Source organism: Cebus imitator, unplaced genomic scaffold (assembly GCF_001604975.1).
Source record: "Cebus imitator isolate Cc_AM_T3 unplaced genomic scaffold, Cebus_imitator-1.0 Scaffold36, whole genome shotgun sequence".
NCBI classification, from domain to species: domain Eukaryota; kingdom Metazoa; phylum Chordata; class Mammalia; order Primates; family Cebidae; genus Cebus; species Cebus imitator.
In genome coordinates, this window is record NW_016107351.1 from 2,042,940 (window position 1) to 2,059,975 (window position 17,036).

Consider the following 17,036-nt stretch of genomic DNA (forward strand, 5'->3'; position numbering starts at 1 on the left):
CAGGGGTTTCACCTTGTTGGCCAGGCTGGTCTTGAACTCCTGTTCATGATCTGCCGGCCTTGGCCTCCCAAAGTGCTGGGATTACACGTGTGAGCTACCACGCCTGGCCTGAAGATGAAATTATAGGGAAGCTTCTGGAGGCTGAGTGGTGACTCCTGCTGAGCCCTGGGGGCTGGGACGGGGCTGAAGGGCTGGGGGCGCTGCTCAGCAGGCAGGAGGTGCCCCGCAAAGGTGGTTCAGTCCCAGTCTTTCTGTCTTTCCTTAAAAACAATTCCAAGTGAACCACGGCTCAGTGGTAAAACACCTCCCAGATACTCCCCTCAGACTGGCACTCCGTTTGTTCAATTGCTTGGAGTGGGATTTTCATTCCGGCTGGATTTCCCCAAATATCTTAGTGTGACCCACTTTTCTTTTTCTTCTCTGGAGGTTACTCCGGCCTCCTCCCCTTTCTGCTAACTGCTGCTGTTAGAGCAGGACAGGGCCGCCCTCCACCAGCACAGAGACGCATCCGTGACGGCCCTCCTCTGCCGTCACCCGCCCTGCTGCACCCCTGCGCCCCCAGCCACATGCAGGGTCACTCACTCCTTGCTCGCTTCCTTCTTCCTGCCCACCCCCACCCCCAGCCCAGGTGGCACCCCTCAGGGAAGGAAAGAGAAATTTATTTCCCCAGAAGCTTGGCAGACCCCTGGGTGGGGCTTGTCAGAACTGCACGGAGTGGCCTGGGGCCAGGCTGCACTTTCTGAGCCACCTCAGGCTGCTCTCTGGTCAGTCCTGGTGCTGTCACCGGGCCGTGGAGCCTGCCTCCGGGGACTCAGTTCCAGGGCAGGGCAGCAGGAACAGCGCTGCCCCATCCCCGTGTGCTTCTTCGTGGGAACAGACTCGCACAGCAGGCTGGCCGAGGGGTGGGTACGGCCTGAGCGCCAAGGCACTCGCTGTCATTTGATGTGTCCCCCCAAAATTCAGGAGATGCCTAAGTGATAGTGTTGAGAGTGACTAGGCCCCGAGGGCTCCTTCCTGGCTGCAGGAGTAAGAGCCTCACAGAAGGCTGCATGCAGCATGCAGGTCCCCCGCTCCCTTCCCCTCCGCCTTCTGCAGCCTCAGGGCACAGCACAAAGGCCCTCCCCAGACGCCAGGGCCAGTGCCTGGATCTCTGGCTTCCCAGCCAGCGGAGCTGAGAAGTCAGGCTGTTCTTTGTAAATCACGCAGTCTCAGGTGCTTGGTTGGGGCAGCAGGAGTGGCTTAAGTGCGGCTGAAGCAGAGCTCTGCATGGTCCTGGCGGCCTGGAAAGAGCAGAAGCCCCCCACTGCCCACCTTCCTGCGCTGTCCATTGGTGCAGTCAGAGCCAGTGACTCAGGGAGGAAGGGCAGGAACAAAGGCGGAGGGCGGTTTGTAAGAGAATTTGGGGGGGTGGAAGAGGGGTGTCCCCAAGAGGCCTGAGAGCTGAGCTTGGAGGTGTAGGCCACAGGAAGCGGCAGGTCTGTCTGCAACCACCTCACACACGGGGTGAAGGACAGTGGTGGGGGGGAACACTGGCAACACAGGTGTGTGGGCAGGACGGGTGGGCCCACGGAGGAGGGATTTGAGCTGCCAAAGGGCAGAGGAGAGGGCGTACGTGCCGTGAGGCTAGCTCAGGATGAGTGCGCACATGCGAGGGGCAGGCAGGGGTGGGGGCAGCCGGGCCTGCACACTGGGGAGGTGGGTTAGGCAGGTGGGCCAGGGCAAGGCATCTGAGTCTCTGGCCTACGCAGGTGTTGTATTTGACCGAGTGTAGAAAGTTATCACAAGACAAAAGTATGCCAGGTTGCAGGGTCATTTATTATGCTGGCGACCACAGAGGACTCACGTCTCTCCAACCTGTGGCGGCAACAGGAGGGTGCCACGATTTTTTATACCCGAAAAACCACCTTGGGAGTGGGGGTGAGGGGCGGGGATGAGGATGAAAAGGCTTCAGACATTCCGAGGGCTAGTGGATTCTGTAAATTACCTCCTGGGCAGAGATGAGGGTGGGGGTCCCCGGACATTCCAAGGGATGGGGACTTTTGTCATTCCGTTTGTTACTTAAGTGGTTTACAGAAGTCAAGATAAACATTTGTTTACACATTATCTGGTTAAGGTGGAAATCACAGACCTTAGTTACTTATTACAAGTCGCAGGAGCCAAGATGGCATGGGTTAGGACTGCTTGCCTGTCACATTAGGGCCACAGAGAGCAGTCACTGATAAGAAAAGGTAAGCAGCTTTACATAGTTTTGAAGAACAAACTAACAGATCTATTTACAGAGGCCAAGGACAGTAGTTATTGTGAGGAGAATGGGGCAGCCATTTCAACTTATCTAAAAACAGTTTTGTATTTTATAAAATAGTTTTGCTCTGGTTCTGGCTCTAGGCCAGCACAATATCACACAGGGATGGGCTGCAGTGGCTTGGCTCCGGCAGTCTGGTCTGGATTCCTGTGCTTCCCAAGATGTGACTCTATCCTGGGCCTTGGGACAAAATCTAACACTCTGGAGACTCACAATGCCCAGCTCCAGCAGACCCTCCACCCAGATGAGACGGTGGGTGTTTGACCCTTAGGGGAAACCAGGCTAATTCTGGGACAGCATCTGAGGAGGAAACAGGGAAGTACAGACCTCAGCCCACGGCGTCAGCTGCTCGCATGGGCCTGGGGACAGGCGCAGGCCACAGCCCCAGGACGGCGAGACCTCCACACTCGGGAGCAAGGGAACGCCTGAGGCAGTCCCTGCCACGCCCGGCAGGTGGCGCTCAGGCCCCACAGATTCCCGAGTCTCCCTGTCAGCAAGTGCCTGGGCAGGGTCAGGGTGTTGCCCTTCTCACCTTAGTTTCAGGTCCAGTGGTGTGGTAGGGAGGGGGATGAGAGGGCAGGAGCCATCAGTGACGTACCTGGGCTGCTGAGGGGGTGACCAACCCCACCCCACAAAGGAGTGGCAGTGGCTGCTGGTGCCCTACATAGGCCCCTCTTGGAGGCTCAGGCCCTTTTGTAAAGAGCGCCTGCCTTACCCCATGTCCAAGAAAGCCACCTTCAAGGACCCTGCCCCATGGGGTGTCCCGTCCTCATCTTTGGTGTGTGCTGTATGCCCGTAGTGAGGTCTGCAGGCTTCACCAGATTCAGATTAAATACCTTAGTGAGAATGTCTTAAAATGGACATTTTGAGGCAGAGTGTCCCTGAGTCCCACTCCTGCCCTTTTTAGGGGAGAAGCCAGGGCCCACAGATCACAGTCTGCACACAGTAAGCCCCACGCTGCAGGACCTGACGGAATCTTTATTGTTGCTTCTGTTACATCTTATTCGAACTCAAGTCCTTACAGACAAGGCTGGAAAACCAATTTCTGCTCTACCCACACCTCAACTTGCTGAGAAGAAATAGGATCTAACATCAGGAAGTCACATCTTCGCCATTCCTCTTCCTTTCTGCCCTGGGCATTCCATGTGTGCCACCAGGCGCCATCAGGACGAGGGCTCTGCACCCACAGCAGCAGACAGGTGTGAAGCTCAGAACCTCCTAACAGCCTCCCTCCAGCGTCTTCTTGGCCTGCAAGATAAAGTGTTTTGTCTGAATGGCTTGCTTCCAAGTTAGACACAGCTTGAAAGAAAGCTACCACAGCAGATGCCGTGTTCTACCAAATACAGAGACTTCGGTGCTGGCACGTGCTGGAGGCTCGACTGGTTGGAGAGCCATGGGCTGGTTCTCTGGGTCAGTGGTTCAAGGGACAAGGGCCTTGTGACACCATTACAGACCTCACTGCTGTGCCCTCCTCTGACCCCCACCACATGCCACATTTGCTCCCATGCTCTCATGAAGGGAAAGCAGGAGGCCTCCCCCACAAAAAACTTTTTTTTTTTTTTTTTTCAGAGACTGGGTCTCAAACTTCTAGGCTGAAGCAATTCAGTCACCTCAGCCTCCTAAAGTGGTAGGATTACGGGTGTAAGCCACCATACCCGCAAAAGTACAACTTCTGATGAGTCACCCACCCTTGCATCCAAGGCTGCTGGGGGCAGGCAGGAATGAAGGCTGTGGGGCTTTTATTCAAATATCCTTTCTCTGGCCCAAATCTCTGGATTGACAGCTTCCAGTAAACAGAGTCAGCACCGGCGTCACAGCCCGCCCAGACACACTGAGTCGGCGCGCCCGAGGTGGTACCCAGTGCGGCTGACACTTAGGGAAGCAGCCTCAGAATGACTTAAAGACCCACGGTCAGGAAGCCCATCGTGCCAGTTGCGAGGGTGGCGGGGGGGGGGTGCCCGGCTGGGCAGGTGCTGAAGGAATCTACCGCAGCTGCACAGGTGGCTGCGAGTGCCGGAGAAGTGAGACCCAGAAGGTTCTGGGTACTTGCTGGGAGTCCTGTGTCGGGTCGATGCTGGCATGACACCCCTCGGCGGCAGTGCCAACACGAAAACTTAACGCGTTTTACAAGGCGCCTTCTTGCACACACCCCTCATCCTTTCTGAGATTAGTGCCAGTCCCGCTTTACAAGCATGCGGGCACACACCCAGGACCGCCGAGGTTTCGCGGGCTCGTCGGCGGCTCGGTGGTTTGGTCAGCCGGGGTCTAAAGCACGCAGCGGCAGCTCAAACTTTGAACCAACGGGGAAGCAAAGGAAGGCCGGGGCCCGCCGGCCCTTGGAGGGGAAGAGCTCGGAGGGGCCCGCGCCCACCTACCGCGGCGGCGAAGCAGCTCCGCAGGGCCTCGAACTCCCGCGCGCAGAGGTCCTTGCTCAGGCGGCCGCCCGGGGCCGTAGAGGCCTGCACGCACCTGCCGTACGCCGCGGCCTGCGGAGGGGACGGGCGCGGGTCGTGGGGTCCCGGTCCCCGTCCCCGTCCCCGTCCCCGCCCTTCCTCCCCGTCCCCGCCCCGCTCGGCCCTTCCTGCCCCGCAGCACTGGCCCGCCCGGGGCTCCTCACCTCGGCCCCGCAGGCGGCCAGCCGCTCAGGGAAGGCGCGGAGGCGGCTCCGCACCCGGCCCCACACCGCTCCGTTAGCCGACATGGGCCGCTGTTTCCAGAGCCCCTGGACGCCGCCATATTAGGTCCGTCCTCTTCCGGCGTCAAACAGCTTGATAGGTCGGTGCTTCCGCCCGTCATCGTTCCTGAGCTTTTCAAGCGCTCCTGGCCCTGAGCCCCCCCCCTGCAATTGGCTTTTGTCCTTGTCTGTCTCTGCTCTGGGACTTCGGATTGGTCTAGGTGGGACGGAAGCCGCCCTCAGGGCCCGTCCCACCACGAGAGAGTGGGCAGCGGAGCCGGACGCGCGCGGTGATTGGAGGGCCCGGGCCCGGCGGAAGCGGGGCGGACCGGGAGGGGACCTGCATCATGGCGGCAGCGCCGCCGCTGCGGGACCGCATGAGCTTTCTGCACCGGGTGAGTGAGGGCGGCCCGCCCCGTCCCCGGCCCCGGCCCCGGCCCCACGTGTCCTCTCGGGCGCCGCTCGCCCCGGGCCGGAGCCGTTGACCTTGCGTCCCGGCCCTGGGGAGCCGCTTCCGTCCCCTGAGCAGCCCGCCCGCCGCGCGGTCCCCGGGCCTCCCGAGCCGGACCCGCCGAGCGCGAGGGCGACGGGCACAGCCAGCCCTCGGGCGAGAGAAGCCTCGGCCAGCATTCAGTGGCCTCCGACAGGCGGGAAGGAGCGGCGGGCCGGGTGGACGTGGAGCCGCTGCGTCCCCGCTGCCGGCGCCCGGGGGGCTCCGGTCCTGGAGAGGCACCCCGGGGTTGCCGAGAACACAGACGCCTCGAAGGGTCGGAGAAGGACGCACCGTTGTGAGCCCATCTTAGTAAACGCTCTAAGAAGGAGAGGTCGGGGCCAGTCCCCAGGTGTCGTCCACAGCAAACTGTCTCTATCAGCCCCGAGCTTTCCCAGGCTGGGTGGTCCCAGGGCGCGGCCTTGGGCTGCCAGAAGCCACGCTGGGGTTGGTGGAGCTCTCCGTGCAGGGTTTGGACAGAATCGTTCTGTGCTGTGTTCTGCAGTCGGCAGCTGTCACCTGCAAACCTCTCAGCCCCGTTTAGGGCTTGATGGGCAGAGTGTCAGTGATGTGTGTCCACAGCCTCGGGAAACACTTCAGGTCCACGTTTTTTTGTGTTGTCACTAGATCTTGGCCCTCACGAGGTCGGTCCCAGCCTTGTCCTCTTAAATACTCTTGAACTCCTTTCTTCTGTTCTGTTACTGAATAATGCAAGAATGAGTGTTTCCAATTTTCACCCCATAAACCATACGTCTTCCTGCCAGTAAGTAAGCATGAAACAAATAAGTACGTCTGCACTAAGCGAACATAAAACATATGGTGTCACTGCGTTCTCAGGAGCGGTGGAGCCAGCCAGGCCAAGCGGCTCTGTCACTCTGCCAATCCAGGCTCTAGAGAGGCGGGACCATTCATAGTCCCCTGCGTGGAAAAGGGGCTTGCCTGGGCCTTGTTTGGCTTTCCTAGTCAGTAGGTAGGTACAGGAAAAGTACCTTCAAATAGCCTTACATGCTGGGAAGTGCAGGGAGGCTGGGGGCTGTGTCCTATCTTATCCCAAGTGGCGCAGCCCCTCCCTGGAGAACCACCATTGATTTGCCTCTTCTCTGAGGCTGTTTGTCCCTGATGGTTGAGAGAGGACCCTGCTGCAGGCTCCCTGTGACCCGTAGCACCATTCTTGTTCCTTCCCAGTCCTTTCTCCGGCCATGTCAACAGCAAGAAGTGGGCCGTTTCCATCCCTTTGGGAGCTGTGGGCTCACCCTGTGGGAAATGGCGCCTCATCACGGCAGAGGCTCTTGTTCCCTTTCAGCTCCCGATTCTCCTGAAGGGGACGTCGGATGATGACGTCCCATGTCCCGGCTACCTGTTTGAAGAGATTGCTAGTATCCTTCCTCAACGTCCCTGTGTGGGGGAAAGAGCAGATACAGGGTCCTGGTGTAGGGCAAAGGGTCACTGGGGGTTCTGCTGTCCCTGGAGGGATCTGCAGCTCCTTTATGTTGAAACCAGGCACGGGTGGGGTCTGAAGGCTGCAATACTGATGGCTTGGGAGACCCTGGAAGCCCCAGCGCTCCTGACGGCAGGGCCTGCAGCAGATGACTCCAGGCAGCGTGAGCTGGGAGGTCCCAGGGCCATTTCCCTGAATGGCCCAGCACAGCCTTCATCATCTCCCTTCCCTAACCTGAGCGTGCCGCAGAAATCTCCCACGAGTCTCTGGGCAGCAGCCAGTGCCTGCTGGAGTACCTCCTGACCCGCCTGCACAGCAGCTCCGGCCACGGGAAGCTCAAGGTGAGCCCCTGCCCACGGTGCTGAGGCTGAAGGAGCAGATGAGCAGCGCCGGGTGGCTGGTGGCTCTGTGCCCTTGGGGCGCTCCTGGCCCTGCCCTGGGTGTCCCATGCCCGGCCCGCCCAGTGCCGCTGACCACCCCACTCCCCAGGTGCTGAAGATCCTGCTCTATCTGTGCAGCCACGGGTCCTCCTCATTCCTGCTCATCCTCAAACGCAACTCCGCCTTCATCCGGGAAGCTGCAGGTACAGGGGTCATGATGCGCTCTGGAAGAGCCAGGGCCGTGGACAGTGGGGGAGGGTGGTGAATCCTCCGGGCTTGAGAAGGAAGACGTCAGCTAGAGCCCTCACCGCGGCCTGGTCCTGATCGCAGCGCTGCCTTGCTGATCCTGGCCGATCCCCGGCCTCTCCACCTGCTGCCTACCCTCACCCCAGCTGGCCGGCTCGGCCTTCCCTGATGCACCCTGCCCCCTCCCTCCTCTGGGTCCTGCGTGCCTGCCACGCGTCCCTGGGCCTTCGGCTGTGTCTGTCCCTGCACTTGCTACCTGGATGCCATTGTTCGTTTCTGTGTGCCCTGAGGGTCCTCCCCGCCATCCCAGCACCCACACGTAGCAGGCTCCGGGCCCGTTCACATGTCCTCCCCAAGCCATGAGTTCTCCTCCTAGGGCTGCTTCTCAGAGCCCAAGGCAGAGGGAGGGTGGGGCTGGGAGGCAGGAGAGGTGGCCTGGCTGGTCTGTCCAGGCAGCAGGTGGGTCTGGGAGAGTCATCCCCCAGGCAGTGGGCAGTGCCGTGTGCATCTGCCTAATGAGTACTTGTGGGGGCTGGGCATGAGATCTTCCGTGGGGAGGAGGGAGGCTGGGCTCCAGGTCGCCTTGGGGCGCAGCGTGCCTAGAGCCCCTGTCCCCTGCCACCCCTGAAGGGAATTCGGGGGAGGGAGACTGAGTCTCTCTTGTGCCGCTGCTTGCTTGTGGAAAACCTCAGCGTGTTCCATCTGCTGGGCTCACCCCAAAACTGGTGTCAAAACCAGTGCTGCCCCACTTGATGGCATGTGGGCCTGTGGCTCAGAGGGACAGACTGTCCCACGGGGGCCAGCGTCGTGGGCCACCGTAGACAGCTGTGACAGGCAACTTAGGTGGCAGATGCCCCTGACGGGCCACTGTAGACAGCTGTGATACTCAGCTTAGGACTTAGGTGGCGGATGCCCCGAGGAGGGGCAGTGCCGGGTGCTCTCGCCATCCTAAGGTGCTCCTCAGAGCTTTCGAGCTGAGGCAGTGCGGGCCATTCATCCTTAGGATTCACCGGATCAGAGGGGCCCAGCCTCCCAGGCCCCTCCCATGGCTGTGGCTGGTACAGTTATGTTGTGGCCTCGGTGGTCTTGGGGACATGCCCTGGGGGGTGGGGCTGTAGCAGGCCCTGGGATGGGAAAGGCCTTTCTCAGACCCGAGGTTCTTGTTGGCACCAGAGCCTCCGCTGTGCAGAAGCAGTTGTGAATGTTTGCTGTCGCCTGCCGTGCCTGGGCACAGGCTATGGGAGGTGTCTGCACAGGCCCTGTGAGGAAAGCAGGTGCCAGATGCTGCACATGAGAGACGGGGCACCCTGCAGCAGGCGGGGTGCGCAGCAAGGATGGTCGCCCCACACGCGCAAAGTGTAGCCGTTAACGAAAGAGGAAAGAGGCCAGGCGCGGTGGTTCACGCCTGTAATCCCAGCGCTTTGGGAGGCTGAGGCAGATGGATCACAAGGTCAGGAGTTCAAGACCAGCTTGCCCAGCATGGTGAAACCCCATCTCTACTAAAAATACAAAAAATTAGCCGGGCATGGGGTTGCGCACCTGTAATCTCAGCTACTCGGGAGGCTGGGGCAGGGGAACTGGTTGAGCCCAGGGGGTGGAGGTTGCAGTGAGCCGAGATCACACCACTGCACTCTAGCCTGGGTAACAGAGCGAGACGCTGTCTCAAAAAAGAAACAGAAAACAAAAAAGGAAAGGAGGAAGGAAACGAGGAGGGAAGGGGAAGGGAAGAAGGAAGGGAGGAGGGAAAGGAGGAAGGGAGGGAGGGAGGGAGGGAGGAAGGAAGGTAGGTAGGTGGCTGACGGTCAAAGACATATTTTTTTTACTTAAAGGTGGAGAGGCGCTCCTGGCCGATGGTGGTCAGGAGCACTTTCTGTTACAGACTAAAAGCATGTATTGGTTTTAGCGTGAGGGGCTTTTCAGAGGCTGGGGATGTTTGTGTGTGTGCAGAAGTTTATGGCAGGGTCGAAGTGTCTGGAGGAGGGGATATTATCTTGGAGCAGACATCCTTCGGCCAGAGGGTGGTTATCTCGAGGCTGGCATCTTCCCAGGGGAGGTGGTTTATCTCAGGGCCAGCATGTCTCTGGTCGGGAGGAGTTTGAATGTTTCTGGTTGGAGATGTTATTTGTGGTTTATGGGCATGTTGACTTTAGCTATTAGACTGATGCTGTGTGGATTTAGGCAGTTTTTTATAAGGTGAACTTTAGAATGAGGGGCTTGTCCAAGATGATGGCACTCCTGCTCTGTCACCGAGGAGGGGCAGTGTGGGGTGCAGGCAGGTGGCCCCGGCTCCAACAAGATGGCAGCCGAAGGGTGGCGTCTTACCGGCAGGTCATCCAGCCACTGACTCAGCTTGTGGCCGCCAGCCTTGGGCCCAGGGGCAGCCAGGGCATCGTCTCCAAATCACGGGGCCAGCCTGCCAGGGTGGAGATGGGCGGCCGAGGGGTGAAGGGGACTCGGTTGTGATGGAGGCGCCCGCCTTCCCACGCATGGCCCTCCAGGGCTGCTCAGAGGAGCAGCTCTCAGGATGAGTCCTGAAAGGATGCTTGGCCCCAGGTGAGGCTTGGGGGGCCCTGAGGCCCCAGAATTTAAGGAAAGATATCCCAGTTCACTGTGACTGGAGCTCTCAGAGCAGGGGAGCCCAAGGCAGCTGAGACTGGGTATGGGCGGGGCCAGGTAGAACTTTCAGGCTGTGATAGAGAACGCTGCTTTCATCCTCCAGGCCCAGGGAAGCTTCTGGGGGTCACTGGTGTGCGTGGGGCCGGTAGAGTGGGCGGGGGGAGGCCGAACCAGCTCAGACACAAGGGGTTGTGGGTCCTGGGGAGACGAGGTGGGTGCTGTGGAGAGAGACTCGCCTCTGTGGGGCAGGGGTGATGGGGGGCCAAGGGTCTGCTCAGGTGTGGCCTCTGCAGGGTCCTGGAGGAGGGGATCGAGGGGGTTCTGGTGGCGGGAGTGTGCCACTCTGGAGAGGGCCTGGTGTGCCATGCCTCGCAGGGGGTGGCAGTGCCAGGCTCAGCCCTGCCTCAACTTACCTTTTCCGTTTTGCAGCTTTTTCGGGGCCCCCGGATCCTTTGCACGGGAACAGCTTGTACCAGAAGGTTCGGGCAGCCGCGCAGGTGAGCCCAGGAGCAGAGTCGCTCTGCAGGGTGCCCCTCCTCCCGTAGAGGGGCAGGACTGGGGCCTGGATGTCAGCTGGAGGGTTTGCCGTTCTCCCACCAGGGTCCCCTACCTCCCCTTCTAGCTGGGGGTTGTGGGGTTCTCTCACCCACACCCCGCCTCTGCTCCTGGCTGGGGGGTGTGGGGTGCTCCTGCCTCCACTCCTGGCTGCTGGACACAGCCCATGTCTGGCCGAGTGGCTCAGGAGCCGTGTCCGGAGGACAGGACGGAGCTGGCATGGGTGGCAGGGTGAGTACAGCAGCCCCAGCAGAGGCAGCTGAGGCGTCCACCCCCCCCACAGGACCTGGGGAGCACCCTGTTCTCGGACGCCTTGTCGCCTCCGCCTCCCTCCCAGCCTCTGGGGACCCCGCTGGCCACAGGTAGGTGACCGAAGGGACTGTGTCCAGCCCCGGCACTGGGTTTCTGCCTCCCCAAATGTCCTGGGCATCTGTGCCTCCCGTGGGCAGGGCCGAGGATGGGGGCCGGCTTGCCGCTGACCGAGGACCCTCTGCAGGCATGGGCTCCCAGGCCAGGCCACACAGCACCCTCCAGGGTTTTGGCTACAGCAAGGAACACAGCCGCATGGGTGAGTGGGAAGGGCCTGCATGGGCGCCGGCATCCCAGGGTGCAGGGGTGAGGAGGGCGGGGGGGGCAAGGCTGCCCACCTGCTATCTGCTGTCCCTGTCCCCTCCCCCATGCAGCCTCAGCCCTTCCTGGGGCTGCCCCCACTGTCACTCTGACAGCCCGATGTGGGGGTGGGGCAGGTGTGGTCAGGGCTGCTTTACGGACAGGTGGGAGGAAGCAGGCTGAGCGGGAGGTCAGGGGCGAGTCTGCTCTGAGAGAGGCTGAGGGCCGTGGGCCTGGCTGTGGTGGGGGTGACTCAGGCGGTCACGTGGGGACCTATTAGGCGCTGGGGCAGCTCCAGTGGACGACTGCTCATCAGCGCCAGGAGAGCCATGGGTGGCACCACTGACTGCAGCTCAGACCCAGCTCTCAGCCCAGCCATGCCCTGCTGCAGCCCTGGGGATGTGTCTGGCTGCTCACCGCCAGGCTGTCCCAGCCTGGCCATGCCCTGCCGTGGGCCGCGGACGTGTCTGGCTGCCCACCGCCAGGCTGTCATGCTGTCTTGCACAGCCCGGGGGCTCCTGCTGACATTTTGGTATGGGGGTGCCTTCTACAGGGAGCTCACATGGGAAGGGCGGGCCCCTCCCAGGCCTGGATACACCCTCCCTCAGCCAAGGCCGAGGCCAGGCCCCTTAGGACACGCTCACTCCCAGAGGACAGAGGGACAGAGAGAGGCCTAACTGCTGTGAGCTGGAGGTATCCAGAGAATGCTAAAGTGGAGTCCACAGGGAGCTTCCGGAAGGCCTGGTCCCCCGGGAGGCCTCCGTACCTGCAGTGTGTACCCCGACTTCCCCAAGCCTGAGCAGGGAGCCTATGCGGGCAACCTGCTCTCAGAGGACTTGGGTGGGGCCACGCTGGGTGGCTGTCCCATCACCCTCTCCTCCGGTGCAGGCTCGGCAGGCGAAGCCTTCCTCTCCACCATCCAGAAGGCCGCAGAGGTGGTGGCCAGTGCCGTACGCCCCGGGCCCGAGAGTCCCGGTACCCAGAGGCTCCTGCCGTTGGGTGACGCCTACCAGCCTGCCGCGATGCCTGCAGCCAGCCACGGGCCCCCAGCCCTGGGGAACCCACTCCCCGGGGCCAGTCCAGGTCCCCGAGGTATCGAGCCGAGGGCTCCTCCCCTTCACTAGGTGTGAAGGAGTCCGGGTCACTCCTTCCTGTCACCACTGGGGCTTTGTGGCCATAAAGGCACATGCCAGGGCCTCCTGCACGGCAGGAGGGGGCAGCACCCGAGGCGGAAGCAGATGCCCGTGAGGGCTGGTGTTTGCTGAAGCCGGAGCCAAGGTGGCCGCCCATCCTCAGCTTAGGACTCAGCCCCCCAGGGCTCCTGGTCTGGGGCCCCAGGAGGTGGGCATGGGGCTGCCCTGAAGCCCCAGGGAGCTCACCTGCCATTCTGCTTCCTTCAGCTGTGAGGCACCGGCCTGGGCAGGCTGGAGGGGGCTGGGACGAGCTGGACAGTGGCCCCAACTCTCAGAATTCATCCCAGAACAGCGACCTGAGCAGGGCCTTGGACTCTGGCAGCGACAGCCATTCAGGGACCAGCCGGGAGCCGGGCGACCTGGCAGAAAGGTGAGTGGGAGCAGCCGGAGTGGTCTTGGAGCCCCCCCACCGCCCACCCCCCACTGCACCCTCCCAGCATGGCTCCTGCTCTTCAGGTTCTTCCCAGTGCAGGCAGGGACGGGCCACGGCTCCCACTACTCACCCTGACCTGGCCGTTCCCCCTGGCAGGGCCGAGCTGATGGCCCTGAGTGACTGTCAGCAGGAGCTGGGCTTGGTGAGGACCGTGACTCGGGGCCCACGTGCCTTCCTGAGCCGAGAGGAGGCACAGCACTTCATCAGAGCGTGAGTGCGCCTGGCCGCCTGCCCAGTGCTGCCCCAGCCCCAACCCTGGGCGAGGGACGAGGGGATGGGCCACCACCCACCACTCAGACGTCCCCGCTGTGCAGGTGTGGGCTGCTCAACTGTGAGGCTGTGCTGCAGCTGCTGACCTGCCGCCTGCGTGGGACCAGTGAATGCACACAGCTGGTGAGCTGGGCGTGCAGTGCAGGGCTTGGCCATGCGTGTGTGCCTGTGTGTGTGTGGCTGTGTGTGAACATGCCTGTGTATGAACATGCGTGTGTGGGTGGCTGTGTGTGGGTGGCTGTGAACATGCATGTGTGTGCCTGTGTGTGTGTGTGTGTGTGTGTGTGGGGCTGTGGCTGTGTTTGGGTGGCTGTGTGTGAACATGCCTGTGTGTGTGTGCCTGTGTGTGTGGCTTTGTGTGAACATGTCTGTGTGTGTGTGTGTGTGGCTGTGTGCGTGTGCTTGTGTGTGGACATTCCTGTGTGTGTGTGCCTGTGTGTGAACATGCCTGTGTTTGTGGCTGTGTGTGAACATGCCTGTGTGTGTGTGTGTGGCTGTGTGCGTGTGCTTGTGTGTGGACATTCCTGTGTGTGTGCCTGTGTGTGTGCCTGTGTGTGAACATGCCTGTGTGTGTGTGTGGCTATGTGTGCGGCTATGTGTGAACATGCCTGTGTGTGTGTGGTTGTGTATGTGCTTGTGTGTGAACATGCCTGTGTGTGCATAGCTGTGTGTGGCTATGTGTGAACATTCCTGTGTGTGTGCATGTATGCCTGTGTGTGTACAGTCCTGTGCACATGTGTGCACACACCTCTGTGTGTACATGACTGCATGTGTGTGCTTGTGTATGTGTGCACCTGTGTGTGTGTGTGCATGCACGTGAACATGTGGACGCACATGTGTGTGGGGGAGGCATGCGGAGGAATAAAGGCGAGGTGATCAGGGGCAGCGGACCATGTGCTTCTCGCCAGGGTCTGTCCGGGAGCTGGGGTGTCAGGCGGTAAGGACAGGTCTCTGGTGCAGCTGTCCCTGCTGCCTCTCAGCACTCGGGTCGTTGGTGAGGAGGAAGAAGAAGGAGAGAGATGGCCAGACAGGACTCCCTGGCGTGGACCGCTGCCCCGTGGGCGCTGACGTTCCCTCCCTTCATTCGCAGAGGGCACTGTGTGCCATCGCCTCCCTGGGGAGCGCCGACCTCCTTCCCCAGGAGCACATCCTCCTCCGTACCCGGCAACAGCTGCAGGAGCTCAGCATGGGCAGCCCAGGACCTGTGACCAACAAGGCCACCAAGGTGGGAAGCTGCAGGGGCCACATGCGCACTGGGGTCCAGGGGCACACACAGCAGGAGATACACTGCTGTCCACGGCTGTCCGGTCCTGCCCTGCGCTTGGTCAGCCCTTCCCAGAGTCCCCTCTGGAGTCCCTGTCCTGCTGGCCGAGGGAGCAGCAGCGAGTCAGGGACCTCACCTCCCCGCCCCTTTCCTGACTTTGACCCCAACTACACAGCACTCCCAGTGCAGTAGTCGCTCCCTGCTCCTGGAAGCCCCAAACTAGTCTGCCTTAATGTTCCTGCCTTTGCATTTTGGCTTACACTCATGTCTTCCAGGAAGCCCTCCTTGACTGCACATGGAGTTAGCCACCCATGACACAGCTCATGCTCAGCTCCAAGCTGAGCATGGGATCGGTCCCATTCATCTGTGCACACTTGAATGCTCTGAACTGCCTGGAGGCCGCGGGAATCACACTGGGAGGTCTCTCCCCACAGCCAGGCCCTGGCGCACACCCTCTACCTGTGGGCATCCCCAGCTGCTGCTTCCTGTTTTCTCTGTGGCTGCTGGAAACACAGGTCCTCAGTCAGCCATCCTCAAGTCCTCCTGATCTATCATTGGCCACCTGCTAGCTCACCCTTCAGTCAGAGTGAAGCATGGACCTGGGGTTGGCACCACCCTGGGTGACCCTCGTTGGGGGGGTTTCTGAAATGGACATGCTAGAAGCACCCCATGTCTAGCAGTTGGAAACGCCCAGATGTGCCAGGCTCCGTATGCTCCCTCCACTCCCTCCAGCAGTCCCCACAATCCCCAGGGTTGCCCAGGAGCCTCCCTGGTTCCTCCTTCCTTCCTCTTTCAGATCCTGAGGCACTTCGAGGCCTCCTGTGGGCAGCTACCCCCTGCCCAAGGTACCTCGGCCGAGCCTGGCCCCACAGCTGCCCTCCCAGGCCCATCGGACCTGCTGACGGACACTGTGCCTCTCACCGGGAGCCAGCTCTTCCTCCAGCCTCTGAGTTCAACCTCGGTGTCACCCCGGAGCCCTGCCCCCTCATCTGGGATGCCACCCAGCCGTGTGCCCACCCCGCCCCCAGATACCTCCCCCGTTCCAGCCCCCGGACACCCCAGTGAGGCTGCGACCAGACTGGCAGAGAGCAGGGGCTGGGGACCTGAGCAGGCCCCAGGTGGCACGGACAGCCCAGAGAGAGCCCTCAGCAGCTATGCGTGGAGCCCCCACTCCTTGTTTGCAGGCATGGAGCTGGTGGCGTGTCCCCGCCTGGTGGGGGCCGGGGCTGCTGCTGAAGAGTCCTGTCCCGATGCCCCCTGCGCCCCCCGGACATCGTCCCAGAGGACAGCAGCCGAACAGCCACCCGGCCCAGAGCCGTCAGCTTTCGCATTCCTGAATGCCTGACCCAGTGGCCCGGCCCTGGAGTCTTCAGCTGCAGCTGTGGCCTCCGGGGCGGTGCTTCCTGAGTCTCTGCGACAGTCTCCAGGACACCGGACCTGAGAGGGGGACCCTAGGGCCACCGCATTTTCAGATCTCCTCTACCAGAGGCTCTGGTTCTTGCACTAGAATCCAGACATGGAATAGGCAGGTGGCAGGACCTCAGAAAGGCTGATCTCAGGGGTCCGAGGGGCAGCCCCTGCCTGTCTTGCCCTTAAACATGAGGTTTCTTATGTGAATGTGGGAGTGACTACCTGGTTCTTTATTTCATTTTGATCTCAGCTTCCTCCTTCCCCAGGAGGTCATGAGCAACAATAGGCCACCACCTCCCAGTCCCATTGGGGTGGCTGGTTTGATGCACGTGGGTTAAGGGTGTCTTGTCCAGGCTGTCTTGTGCTGTCTGGCCTGTGGCCTGTGGCCATGTCAGGTTTCAGGTCCCCATGTGACCCTTTCCTGGGCTGTCACGCCTCGCCCCATCCTGTGACACTCCTTACACACGAAGCCTCTGGAACATCTAGTCCACCTCAGAACCTTCCGAGGGCACCAGGGTTCATGCTTTCTGAATAAATACTACTGTTTACACAAAGCTGGGTCATTTATTTTTCTTCTTTTGTATATGTGCATCTTAATAAAAATACCATCAATAAGGAGTACACGTGGAGGACGCGTTCCTCCACGTACGGATGGGGATTTCCTGAAACATTTGGTAGTACTCCCCAGTGGTACTAGACTTGGAGTTAACCCTAATTGCAAGGTTTTAAACTATGAAATTCAGTTTCTTACATAATAGCCTATTGGGGTTATCGGGTTCTAATTTCAGTGGTTTGTCTCCTGAGGGGATTGGTCCGTCTCTGTAGGTTGCTGACTTTGTGACTTCAGTCTTTTGTAGTATGCCTTTAGTATTCTTTTGATTTCTAATGTTGCTCATTGGTTTTCCCATTTTCTTGGTCAGGCTGACTAGCAGTTTATTAATGTTATTAGCTTCTTCAAAGAACAAACTTTTTTTTTCTGCTTCACTCATTTCTTTTTTTCAGTTTCCAATGTCACCAATTTCTTTATTTTTCCTTTATTCTGCTCTGGGCTTATTTTTATTGTTTCAGTTTCTTAAGGTGGAAGCTTAGATTATTTATTCATGACCTTTGTTTTCTATCATAGGCAGTGTAAACATCTCATATCCCGTTCATTGGC

At 60.2% G+C, this 17,036-nt stretch overlaps 2 protein-coding genes across 4 annotated transcripts; one reads left to right on the top strand and one right to left on the bottom strand.

The window, feature by feature from the left end:
• Positions 1-3,260: 3,260 nt before the first annotated feature.
• Positions 3,261-5,073, bottom strand: NDUFAF8 (NADH:ubiquinone oxidoreductase complex assembly factor 8). Its single transcript, XM_017524905.2, has 3 exons — positions 4,920-5,073; positions 4,678-4,788; positions 3,261-3,550 (listed from the first exon to the last, which is right to left on the bottom strand). The coding sequence occupies exons 1-3, from the start codon at positions 5,001-5,003 to the stop codon at positions 3,521-3,523; spliced, it is 225 nt and encodes a 74-aa protein (XP_017380394.1). The 5' UTR covers positions 5,004-5,073; the 3' UTR covers positions 3,261-3,520.
• Positions 5,074-5,224: 151 nt separating this feature from the next.
• On the top strand, positions 5,225-16,434 carry TEPSIN (TEPSIN adaptor related protein complex 4 accessory protein). 3 transcript variants are annotated; one of them, XM_017524898.2, is made up of 13 exons: positions 5,226-5,371; positions 6,770-6,842; positions 7,154-7,245; positions 7,394-7,487; positions 10,576-10,643; positions 10,985-11,063; positions 11,198-11,269; positions 12,199-12,402; positions 12,711-12,873; positions 13,033-13,146; positions 13,251-13,329; positions 14,297-14,431; positions 15,267-16,434. In XM_017524898.2, exons 1-13 carry the CDS (start codon positions 5,324-5,326, stop codon positions 15,813-15,815), a joined length of 1,770 nt encoding a protein of 589 aa, XP_017380387.1. In that variant the 5' UTR covers positions 5,226-5,323; the 3' UTR covers positions 15,816-16,434. The 3 variants fall into 3 exon arrangements, with proteins under 3 accessions (XP_017380388.1, XP_017380387.1, XP_017380389.1); XM_017524900.2 differs by lacking the exon at positions 12,199-12,402; XM_017524899.2 differs by lacking the exons at positions 6,770-6,842; positions 7,154-7,245 and having other exon boundaries at positions 5,225-5,371.
• The last annotated feature ends 602 nt before the right edge of the window (positions 16,435-17,036 follow it).